The sequence below is a fragment of the Pan troglodytes genome, chromosome 8 (assembly GCF_028858775.2).
Source record: "Pan troglodytes isolate AG18354 chromosome 8, NHGRI_mPanTro3-v2.0_pri, whole genome shotgun sequence".
NCBI classification, from domain to species: Eukaryota; Metazoa; Chordata; class Mammalia; order Primates; family Hominidae; genus Pan; species Pan troglodytes.
The window spans coordinates 99,918,740-99,932,011 of record NC_072406.2 but is presented as its reverse complement, the minus strand read 5'-3'; the positions used below and the strand labels follow the sequence as shown (position 1 = coordinate 99,932,011).

The following is a 13,272-nucleotide window of genomic DNA, read 5'->3' as shown; positions in this document are numbered from 1 at the left end:
CCCCTGAGCCTGGGAAGTCAAGGCTGCAGTGAGCCGTGATGGCACCACTACACTCCAACCTGTGTAACAGAGTGAGGCCTTGTCTCCAAAGCAAAAAGGAAGTTGTGTATACAAATCCAGATTCTGTATTCTCTTGAAAAAATCAAAAGATGTGGTGACAGTGGTCTCATATCCCCTTCAAAGTCAGCAATCAGCTGGAATGGAGGGAAACAGCCAGCCCCTGGAGACTGGTAAGTCCACCTCCCTTGTGGATGCCACTGAACAACCATCTTACAGAGCCCGCATTGCTGTCCTTTGGCTTCTAGATGTTTCCAAAATGACTCTCAAAACATAAAGACAGGAAGCCGGCCTGAGCTAGGGAGCAGATGTATTTAGAGCTGCCATATGTCACACTCTTAGGTGTAAAGATTCTCTAGAGTCTTTATATGAGAAAAGAGTTACCATGTGGCTTCCACCATGGTTTCAAAGCACAATGTTCAGGAACACACTTTGTAATTTCCATATGAGGAGGAACATAAGAAGGGAAAGAAACACAACCTGCCAAAATTATTTAACAGTTTAAATCTGAACTACCCTAAAGGCTAGCACTCTAAAAAAAAATGAGTCCTTTAGGATTTTAGGATCTTTGTCTTAAAGATCTCTGAACCTAAGAATATTTCATGGTGCCAAGCCTCTGTCCGACAGCACCTTGGCATGACAGAGGAAAAAAGCCAAGAGGTTCATACAGAGAAGACAACAGGAGGAAAGAGGAAAAAGGGCAGAAAAAGCAGGAATGAAGGACAGACAGAGGAAGGAGGATTTGGGGGAAGAAAGGTGATCTGCAAAAGGTAAATAGTCTCCATACTTTTAGTTATATTTTGAAGTCATGCCTTTGGCTTTGACAGAGGACCATTAGAAGAAATGGCTGTATGAAGAACGTGTCAACACTAACTTCATCAAATCATTTTTGAAGGTATTGTCTGTAATTCTGTTATTCCTTTTCATTTAAATAAAGACATAGGTGATAAATTCTTCTTAGTATTTATGTCAGGTTGTGGGGTAGGGGAAGTGGCACTCCTGAATCTCTGGTGTGTTCTCTCATGTCAGAAAATGAGAGAAATAACAGAATGTCCTTCCATTTTGCTTCAGCTCTCAGGAAACAAAGAGCTAAATTACAGTAAGTATATGTAACCAGATTGTTGGCAAGTGTACTTTCATACATTGAGGTAACACTAATTACAATTACTGACAACTTAACTCTGTGCCAGGCACTGTGCAAAGCACATTTGTCTTTTATTGATTTAGTTCTATCGACACCTCCGTAAGTCAGGTACTGTCTTTATTCCCATTGTACAAATAAGAAAACTGAGGCTTAGAGAGCCTAACTGGCTTGTCCAAAGTCACACAGCTCATGGAGGTGGAGTTGGGGCTAAAATCTGAGTCTACGGATTTAAAGTATTTTGTTTCTTCTGGTCTGCCTGGTCAACAGCCTACCTTTGTAACATAAGAATAAAAAATAAATTAGAAAAAGATGACTTTTTAATTTAATTTTTTATTTTTATTTTTTGAGATGGAGTCTCATTCTGTCACCCAGGCTGGAGTGCAGTGGCGGATCTCAGCTCCCTGCAACTTCTGCCTCCTATGTTCAAGTGATTCTCCTGCCTCAGCTTCCCGAGCAGCTGGGATTACAGGCGTGCACCACCACGCCTGGATAATTTTTGTCTTCTTAGTAGAGAGACAGGGTTTCGCTGTGTTGGCCAGGCTGGTCTTGAACTCCTGATGTCAGGTGATCCACCCGTCTTGGCCTCCCAAAGTGCTGGGATTATAGGCAAGAGCTACCAAGCCCGGCCTTGATTTTTTAAAATTTGCCATCTATTCTTTTCTTCCTCTAATGAAGAAATAATTCATTTTAAGAGTAAAGAAGGAGAAAGTATACCCTTTAGATATGTTTCTCTTCTACCAATTCTCTTTTTCTTTTCAAGGGGTGTCACATTAGAGAAAATGGACTTTGTGTGTATAGCCCAACACGAAAGTTGTTTTCACCAGTGATCTTCGCATGAAGGGAAACATATAACAGGAGGGGATCTTCTAGAATACAGCTGTACCTACTGCTCAAATTACGTCTCTTGGGGGGAGTTGAGGTAAACATTTCAGGAGTAATGACAGAAGGATGGTGCATATTTGAGCACAGCAGGTTCCTTGCTCACTGTCTGTCCTTGCACTGGAGGCTGCAGAAAGTTGTTTCGATGCACAGTCCAGGCATGAATGAAACCAGGAAACCAAAGGCACAAGGCAAAAACTTGAAGAGTACAAGAATGAGGCCAGTTGGGACAGAAAAGGGCAAAGATTTAGGACAGCAAGAAAAGATGCAAGGTAGGTCCCCACCTGCCAGATTGTTTAGAATGAGCTCCAGGTTAGAAAACATTATCATTTTATAACCTGAATAAACATAGTTTCGCAGGTGGGCTCATTCCATTTGAAAACTGTTGTCTATGAAATGAACTTGGTTTTTCCTTTTGAGTCCAGAAATAATTTTGTCTACCTTGGACTCAGAGTACAAGGTAACAGCCTAGGGCCAGCTATTGGGAGTCAGGTTCTAATTCCAGTTCTGTCACTAATTCTCAGTTTTGACATTCTGTGGCTATAAAAACACAAGAAAAGGGAGAGTCATTCAGTCACTTCAGCAGCAGCGAGTTATTTCTGTAAACAAGGGCAATCCTCAGCCAAATGGAAATTACTAGTTTTCCTTCTTGTACAGATTCTTATGTTTGTTTGTTGTTTATATAGTAAGTGAAATAGTCTCCTAGAATGTCAAAACATTAGGCAACAATAACGAATATCTCTAAATATACAAAACCTTATGGACAGCCAAATGCTTGATGTCAAATTAGGAAAGCCTCATTCATAACTGCCAGTAAATATGTTTAGGGATGAACATGAGAATTATTGAATCCCTTAGCACTGAAAGGGGATGTCATAATCATCTTGTCCTGTCCTTTCCTGCCAAAGAGGAGAAAAGTGACAACTAGAGACTTTCACAGTTGACTTGATCAGATTCTTATTTCTGTAGTTGACCTTGACTCTATTTCTCACTGATGGTAGGGTTAGGACTAACACCCAGGCTTTCTACTACATCTCCCAGCCTCCTTCTAATGATAAAACAAGCATGTAATATGTTACACTAATTTCCATAAAATTGTGTCACATGTCAGTTTGCAATTTATATATATACATATATATATATATATATATAAGCATGACATACCTGTTAGCCACACGGTACATCCTCGGAACCCACCCCTTGTTCCAACCACTTGCCCTCTCTTATTCCTGCTCACATGGTGGGCCTGATAGACTACATTGGTGGATTTCTGCTGGTTCTCCTATAAAATAAGACAAAACCAAGCACAGTATTAATTAATAAAACACATATTCTTCACTGGAGCCAATATAAATCCATCTTAAACTTTTAATTGCAAAACTGATACATGTAACAACTTATATAAAACATATTTTGAAAGAGACTCACCTTTGTCCATTCTAATATAGTTTTTTTCATTTCTGCAGATTACCCTGAGCCATTAGCTACATGTATATATATTTTTCTTAGCTGTGAGTCTACATACCTAAGTTATTCATTCTGCATTCACTTAATGTTATTCATAAGCAGTTTTGCTTCCATAAAATAATTATTTTTAAATTACAGCATCATATCTCATTGATTCATGCAACACAATCTGTTAAATAATACAATTATAATGCAATTGCATATTACATTAATAGTCTTCAACAACTGTATCTCTTCTATAATTGGCAAACAGAATAACATTTATTAATTCTATTAATTTAGAAACAAACACTGCCTTTAGAATACTCATCGTGGTCCTTTGAGAGTATAATTCAAACTGGACAATTTTTTATTTTATGTAATAGTTCTGGTTGCATGACATTTTAACATTCGCACCTTAGAGGAATGTCATCGTTTCAGTGAATGCATGTTCTCCCCAAGTCCTATGGGCTTGAACTGAGAACCCAAATACTCCAGTAGCTGAGGAAATACTAGGGTGGGGGTGGTTGATCCCCAGTCCCTATAGAGCCAGAGAAAGGCCCAGATCGCAGTGAAAAGGGTTAAAGTCAGTAATATCCCCGTTGCTCCCATTCAGACATCAGAGACAAGGCAAGAGTGAAGTCCCTGAACACACAGGGCTACTTCTTCACAAGAACTAAACTCTGTTTCCACTTTCTCAAGGGTCAATGTATGAACTTTTAATCTTTCAAAAAGCCCAGCAGAAATGGAAATGTACTAGTTATTAGGTTTGGAAGCTAATTCAAATATCAAATGTCTTTATTTTGGCTGTAATAAAATCAGCTTAGTGAGGTAAGAGACTATCTGATCCTGATTCTAAACTCTGACTGGGAGGTACAAGTCTGATGAATAAAAAAGGTAAAGTGAGCAAATAAATACAGTTTTTGGTGGACTTAAAAGAAAATAACATGTGATCCAAGGGGGAAAAAATCCATAATAATGGTTAAATTAAAAGGTTAGGAACTACTCATAGATGTCTGCGGTGTGTAATTGAATTTCTAATGACAGACAGAATCCAGGTTTCTGAACTGTAAAAATCTATGAGCCTTTTAAATATTACACTTGCATACCCACCAGAGCTAAGAAAGCACCAACTTTTTTTAGCAAGAGCTAGAGGATTTTCGAAAACTCTGCCAGGAGCAGTGGCTTGTAATCCCAGCGCTTTGGGAGGTCAAGGCGGGAGGATTGCTTAAGCTCAGGAGTTTGAGATCAGCCTGGGCAACATAGTGAGACCTCATCTCTACGAAAAATAAAAACATATTAGCCAGGCATGGTGGCATATGCCTGTAGTCCCAGCTACTGGAGAGGCTGAGGTGGGAGGATCACTTGAACCCAGGAGGCCAAGGCTGCAGTGAGCCATGATTGCACCACTGTACTCCAGCCTGGGCAACAGAGCGAGACCCTGTCTCAAAAAAAAAAAAGAAAAAAAAAAGAAATGAAAACTCACCTCTTTTTGCTTTAGGAAATAGAAACTTCGGGAAAATAGAAACTAAAGAGGGCTACAACTAGAACTGTTTGGCAGTTTACATAAGATGACAGATATGAACATGCAAATGGCAAAGTTCTCTATAAATGTGAATACAGATGATTCACTGTAGACACCCCCCAAACCGGATAGGCTGGAATCTGCTGGATTCGGGACCAGGAAAATGGCTTCAAGACTTAGGGGACCCTACTGGCCTTTCGGTGTCAAATTAGGAAAGCCCCATTTATAACTGCTGATAAATTTCTTTAGGGATGAATATCAGAATTATTGAATTCCTTAGAGCTAGAAAGGGATGTCATAATCAACTTGTCCCATCCTTTCCTGCGTGGCCCTTTAGGGGTGCTAAGAAAGGCAGAGCACAGAGTGGGGATGGGCCTGCTAGTGAGACAGAGCCAGGCAGAGGGGCCAATGGTTAAGGAACAGGCATTATCAGTGTCAGAAGGGGCCAAGAGGAAGGTGGTTAAAGGCACAGTGGGATCAGCTGGGTGAAGTTACCTGAAACCCTCTAAAGCTAGACGTTCTGCTCATCCATTAAGCAAATCTGGTCGGAATCCAAGACTTGGAAGTGGCTGGGCATAGTCCCAGAATGCAGCAGATGAGACAGCAGTGATGGCTTACACTAGAGGGCTCATATATAGGGACAAATTAGGCCACTCCATGAGATAGTCTAGCAGTATCTCCCCTGGGTGAACAAATCCCCTGAAGGTATTCTGTTTGGGGCTTTGTTGTTGTTGTTGTTGTTGTTTGAGACAGGGACTTACTCTGTCACCCCGACTGGAGTTCAGTGGTTCAATCAGGCCTCACTGCAGCCTTGAACTCCCAGGATACAGCTATCCTCCCACCCCAGCCCTAGAAGTAGCTGGGACTACAGGTGCACACCATCATACCTGGTTAATTTTTTTTAATTTTTTGTACAGATAGGGTCTCACCTTCTTGCCCAGGCTGATCTCCAACTCCTGGGCCCAAGTGATACTCTCACCTCCGCCTTCCAAAGTACTAGGATTACAGGCATAAGCCACCATGTCCAGTCCCCTGAAGGTATTCTGTGTCCTTGGTGCCAAGCATATGTGATACCTCAAGGATAGCATTTAAATGTCCTTTTTTCAATTTCCTTGTTAATTAATGCCATTAAGTTCAAGAATATTGTGTCTGAATATCAGACACAAAAGTCAGTTCACTTGATTATTCATTGATTCTTTCAGTAAATGTTTATTGAGCTCCTACTCAGTGCCAGTGGCAATCTGAAGCACTGGAAATATAGTACCAAACAAAGAAGAATCCCTGGCATCATTCTGGGGAGAAAGACAGACAAAAAGATGAGGTAACTGGGGCTCCACTCTCTGAGGGAGAGAGTATATATATATATACACACACACACATATATATATATATACACACACACACATATATATATATATATATATACCATGTGAAGAAACATAAAGCACACTGGCAACTCAGTAATGAAAAGACAACCCGCCGGACGCGGTGGCTCATGCCTGTAATCCCAGCACTTTGGGAGGCTGAGGCGGGCGGATCATGAGGTCAGGAGTTCAAGAGTAGCCTGGCCAATATGGTGAAACCCCGTCACTACTAAAAATACAAAAATTAGCTGGACGTGGTGGCACTTGCCTGTAATCCCAGCTACTCGGGAGGCTGAGGCAGAAGAATCGCTTGAACCCGGGAGGCGGAGCTTGCAGTGACCCGAGACACTCCAGCCTGGGCGACAGAGCGAGACTCCATCTCAAAAAAAAAAAAAAAAAAGGAAAAAAAAAAGAAAACCCAATATTTTAAAATGGAAAAAGATTTGAACAGTCACTTTACAAAGGAAGATATACACAAGGCCAGTAAAGAACCATGAAGTGCTTAATGTCATCAGAGAGGTCACTGATAATATCTAATGGCAGCAAACATGTGCTCTCAAATTTTGATGGTGGAGGTATGAAGTGGGGCAATCATCCTGGGAAAAAAACCCTGACATTTACATTTACCTTCCCCATGACTCAGTAATTCCATTGATAGATATCTATTCAAGAGAAATAAAATGTGTCCACAAAAAGACTTGCACTAGAATGTTCTTAGCAACTTTATTTGACTCAAAACTGGAAACAGCCAAGTGTCCATCAATAGGAAAATAGAAAATAACCCAACTCAAAGTGTAGAATACTTATATAATGGTTATACTATTCAATAATCAAAAGGAATGGACTATTAATACATGCAATATGGATGATAATGAATGGAAAACATTAGGCTGAGTCAAAGAAGCCTTATCCAAAAAAACTACACATTATATATGATTCTATTTGTATGAAGTCCCAAAATACAGAAAACTAATGCACTAATTCAGAACAGCCGTTGCTTCTGGGGTGATGGCAATGCTTTATGTCTTGATAAGGTTTGAGGCACTCACGTGTATACATTTATTAGAATTCACTGAATGTATTCTAAATGTGTATTTCATTGTAAATTTTACCATGTACACGCACACAAACACAGAGCTGTTTTGAAAAGTAAGCAAACGAGGCTGGGTGTGGTGGTTCTCGCCTGTAATCCCAGCACTTTGAGAAGCTGAGGTGGGTGGATCACTTGAGGTCAGGAGTTTGAGATCAGCCTAGTTGATACGGTAAAACCCTGTCTCTACTAAAAATACAAAAATTAGCTGTGCAGGGTGGCGCATGCCTGTAATCCCAGCTACTTGAGAGGCTGAGGCAGGAGAATCACTTGAACCCAGGAAGCGGAGGTTGCAGTGAGCCAAGATTGTGTGACTGCACTCCATCCTGGGCAAAAGAGCGAGACTTTGTCTCAAAAACAAACAAACAAACAAACAAAAGTAAGCAGATGAGAAAATATACAATAAGATTTTAGATGGTGGAATTATATTGCTCAATGCTGCTGCATTTATGGAAAAAGACTCTGATCCCAATCCCAACATACTAGACTAAGGTGCTGCTGCCCACCTGTGCACATGAACATCCACTAAAATTTAATGTCTATAGAGACAGTTTTGTTTCCTCTAGTTTGACTGTTTCTTCTCTACACAGGCAGAGATCCACAGTAAACTCCAAGCTCTGTTAATCTTCTAGGGGAACTTTGTTATGATCTTGATAATTGTCTCCCCAGCAAGTTCTTCGTTTTTTGAAAACAGTTCAAAATTAATTAGAAGGAATGACTCTAACATAGTATTTAATCTCTGAACTTTTGGTCTTTGATAACTGCATTTAAATTTTCTATTATTCCAGCAACGTTTAAACAAATAAATAAATACTTTCAGATGGCCAGGTACTGGGCTCTTTTGGTTCAGTCAAATATTTTATTCCTATTTATTTCAAAATCACCCTTGAGGTTTTGCAAAAGGCAAACAAATAGAAGCAGATATTTTGAATTATACTTGAAATGCAAGGGGGCAGAGCGGCCAAAAACTTTTCTTTTTCTTGTTGAAAGCTGTACTCTCTGCCAAAGAGCCTACGATGTTCTAAGCTTTGGAAAGAAAGTGACTGTCAGAAAAAGGATTCTCTCTATAGAAAGCAAAACACATGTTAAAGGAAAAAATGTCTGTCTTGCTGTGTGTACATAGAGAACACACAGACATCCTCGGCATCCCATCTAACTCTGCCCCTTATCAGGAAGTGGTCCAGAAACCCCAAAGTTAGTGGCATACTTCTATACTGGGTCCCTAAGACAAATTTTGCAAAAATCTCTACCTTCTTCACACTACTGGCCCAGAAAAACTCTCTGTAGCATGCATCGGAGTAGCATGAGTATGGATTTTGGAGTCAAGCAGACCTGGATTTGAAACCTGCTTCACGGCTGATTTGCTCTGTGACCTGGAGCAAGTTATTAACATCTCTGAACCTCCTTATCTTTCTCTGTAAAATGGGGATAAGAATATTTTTTCCTAGAATTGCTGAAAGGATTAAATAAGAATTATCTATATAAAGTAGCAAAGAAAATACCAGACTCATGGTAGGATGTTGGATCTGATCAGTCCAGGTGGCATTTAATCTAGTCTGGAGAAGTGATGGTAGTTTGAATTCTAAATCACCCAGGTTTAAAAGGGTTCTGGGGATCTGGGTCTACTCTAACCCAAGTCTGGGGAGGATGTGGCACTCATGATCGAATCAGACAATGGATAGGACTGCACCAGTTTTACACACACACACACGCGCGCGCGCGCGAGCACGCAATGTTGTTGTCATTATTGCTGCTCTGATTATTAAAGCCCGGCCGGGACGTACCCTACACTAAGGTTCACCAATTTGCAGTGTCATTCTACTGCAAACTTACTGCCCTTGTCCTGGCTGTCACAGAGTCCTGAACACTTCGTTACCTAGATGGAAGATGGCCTTTGCCCTGGGTTTGACCCATTAGAGTCCAGGCCTTGTCACAAAGCCCAGGGTGGCATGTGTGTCTCTGCCAGGCTCACCCCTCACTCCCATTGGCGGCACAGAAAGGGGACTGCCAAAGTGGCTCCTAGAACTCAGGTGAAGTGCCGAGGGTCGTGACAGGGAGCCTCAGCCTTGATTTTGCGTGACTACAAGAGAAGTAACCTGGGGAAAAGACTAGACGGTTTCATGGGGGGGCGGGCATTTCCAGAGCCAAATCCAAGCATGTGTCCCAGGGAGGAGTGTCATGGAAGGGAGGAGTCGTCTTGGGGAATGAAAAAGCCCTAAACCAGGTGTCTGGTGGAGCTTACCAAAGCCCAAAGCTTTTTTCTGAGATGTTCATAATGTCTCAATTAAAAAAAACAAGCACGTGCCCTTGAATCCCCTCTGTACCCTACTCCTTCCCAGGCAGTGCAAACAAATCCACTTTACTTCTTTCATTACAACTCCACTCCGCCCTGTTTTAACTTGGCCCTCATTGCCACTGGTCTCCGCTTTCATTGCTCCCTTGCTGATTAAACGTGTTCCAAATCTTCCCGCTCCTCAGTGTGCAGTTTGAAGATTCATTTAAAGACCCATTTTCAGAAAGTTGCAAACCCAGTGATTGCCCTATCAGGCCCATGGTAGGAGCTCCACTTCCACATGCATTATCTCATTTATTGCTCAAAACCTGGGAGCTATAGAGACTGAGCATTGTGATCCATTTACAGATCTGAAAACTACTGCTCAGAGATATTGGGAAGGGGGCTGAAGTCCCACAGCCAGAAGACACAGGATGTAGCCAGGTTTAAGTCTGGGTCTTATTCCTGTATAGACAGGACTCCTAGTTTCCAGTCCCAGTTATGTGAGCTCTTTGTCACAGCTTCCTCCCTGAGGATTGAAGGAGATAATATATAATAAGGCTTTTCATACTACACTATAATGTAAACAATTTAAAAATCATTCTCACTTCATCTTCATTACTTAACATGAGTAGCTTCAAATGTTTCACAATTATATATTTATTCCTTTCAGATTAGTTCTTTTGAATATACAACCCAAAGTGAAATTATTGAGTATCAAAATTTATAAACTATTTTGTAGGTCTCATTGTATACTGCCAGTTCATTTTCCAAGTGACAAAACCAAGTTACCAGGCTACCACGATATACCCACTTCTAAATATTCAATGACTTTTTTGTGTTTGTATTTTTACTGTTTTTTCCCCCAGGTTGATTTGTACTTATTTTGGTAAGAATATGCCTTTTTCTGTGTAATAAGTTACTTAGGCCCTTTGCGTGTTTGCCTTTTTGATATTAATTAACTACAATCTGGACAATGATCTCATTCACTTTTTAAAACTATGTTTTGGGCTGGGTGTGGTGACTCATGCCTATAATCCCAGCACTTTAAGAGGTCAAGGTGAGAGAATCGCTTGAGTCCAGGAGATAGGAACCAGCCTGGGGAACATAGTGAGATACTATCTCTAGAAAAAAATGTAAAAATTAGCTGGGTGTGGTGGCACGTGCCTATAGTCCCAGCTATGCAGGGAACTGAGGTGGGAGGAGATTGCTTGAGCCCAGGAGGTCAAGGGTGCAGTGAGCCCTTATCATACTACTGAACTCCAGTCTTGGCAATGGAGTGAGACCTTGCCTGAAAGAAAGAAAGAGAGAGAGAGAGAAAGAAAGAGAAAGAAAGAAAGAAAGAAAGGAAGGAAGGAAGGAAGGAAAAAGAGGAAGGAAGGAAGAAAGAAAGAAAAAGAAAAAAAGAAAGAAAATTATTGTATAAATAAAAACATATTTTGGTGCTTCTTTTTTCTATGCTTTGTATCATAACATTTTTACTAATTATATAATAATATATACTTTTTGTTCACTTGCTCCCCTTTTGGTATGTACTTTATTATATATCACATTATATCTATTATATCATATTAAAGAGTATTTTATGAATATACAGAAATATTCCTGTTGTTGGTGTCTTCCATTTGATCATTAATCATACATACCTAGGCCAAAAATACTCTTCAAACTTCTAGCTACCTCGATACAATTAAACTGTACCAATTTTTAAGATATGAAATTATTATAATTTATTATGTGCTTACATGGATTGATTTTATTTCTTTTCCATCATTACATCCAGCGATCTCAAATATATTATAATTTATTTCCCTTCTACTTTGGATATCTTCTGGTAGTTTGAAACTATTTCTAGAATTCTTCTGTAGTTATAATTAACTTTTCTACTTTTAGTGTAGACATCTATGGTTCTGATAGTTGTTTTTCTAACGTGTTTTAAAATTTCAAAAATATAAAATTCATTCTTTTTTTTTTTTTTTTTTTGAGACAGGGTCTCACTCTGTCACCCAGGCTGCAGTGCAGTGCTGTGATCCTGGCTCACTGCCGCCTCCACATCTCTGGCTCAAGCGATCCTCCCACCACAGCCTCCTCAGTAGCTGGGACTACAGGCACAAGCCACTGAGGCTGGCAAATTTTTGTATTCTTTTGTAGTGTAGAGCAACTGCCACATTACCTGGGCTGGTCTAGAACTCCTAGACTCAAGTGATTCTCCTGCCTCAACATCCCAAAGTGCTGGGATTACAGGCATGAACCTCTATACCCAGACAAAAAGCTCATTCTTTAAAAGAAAAGTTTCCATTTTAGTTCATTCCACATTCTCTCATGGAATTGAAATTATGCAAGTTTTGTTGCGAACATACAATGACTCACTATAATTTTCTCTGCCAGTTTCTCTGATTCTCAAATAATCTCAACATTATAATACAGAAAAATGAATCATTATCCAAGGATGTTCATAGCAATACTATCTAAAGTAGTGAAATCAGAAACAATAAAAATGTCCATCAATTAACTAGATTATGGCACATCCATATGATTAATAGGTAAGAAAACAGCTTACAGAGTGAGTTAACATTAATCTCGTTAAAATATATGTATTTATATGTATAAGGCTATATAGAAAAAAGTCTGAAAATCATGGAAAAATGCTAATAGTAATAATAATCATCTTGAGGGTTAGGTCATTTTAGGTAACTATTTTCCTTCTCTATATTCTAGTTTTCAATATTAAATTTGGAAATAAATATATATTTAAAATATAAAGAATTTCTCAACCAGAAAATGGAGAGGCCAAAATAGTTTGATTCTTTTTTTTTTTTTTAGTGGCATGATCTCGGCTCACTGAAACCTCTGCATCCCGGGTTCAAGTGATTCTCCTGCCTCAGCCTCCCGAGTAGCTGGGATTACAGGCACACACCACCACGCCCAGCTAATTTTTGTATTTTTAGTAGAGGTGGGATTTCACCATGTTGGCCAGGATGGTCTCACTCTCTTGACCTCGTGATTGGCCCGCCTCAGCCTCCCAAAGTGCTGGGATTACAGGCATGAGCCACCGCTCCCAGACAATGGTTTGATTCTTAAGGTTCAAAGGGATCACAGATGTGTGGACACAAGTGAGTCCTGTAAAACAAGTTACAACCAACAGAACAATAACCAAATCAAACCAACAAATAAGAAAATACTATTAGCCAGGGATGGCAACTCATGCCTATAATCCCAGCAACTGGAGAAGCTGAGGTAAAAGGACCCCTCGAGCCCAGGAGGCTGCAGTGAGCCATGAATGCACCATTGCACTCCAGCCTGGGTAACAGAGTGAAACTTTGACTGCAAAAAAATATATATGTTAACTGAGAGCAAATATTTAAGGCAATGAATCCCTTTAAAATATATAATGAAATGCAGTGAGCTCTACACTGATAATCTTTAAAGTATAGTCCATTTCACTTGATCATGTGGTAATTTGTGTTGGCATTTAAATATCATTCGGAGAATAAA

General features: G+C 39.9%; 1 protein-coding gene across 1 annotated transcript in view; it reads right to left on the bottom strand.

Moving 5' to 3' along the window:
* Positions 1–13,272, bottom strand: part of PAPSS2 (3'-phosphoadenosine 5'-phosphosulfate synthase 2) — an 87,943-nt gene that overhangs the window by 35,131 nt on the left and 39,540 nt on the right. The window contains exon 2 of the mRNA XM_003312747.6: positions 3,245–3,362. Within this exon, the coding sequence (XP_003312795.4) occupies positions 3,245–3,362 (118 nt within the window). The remainder of the gene's footprint in view (positions 1–3,244; positions 3,363–13,272) is intronic.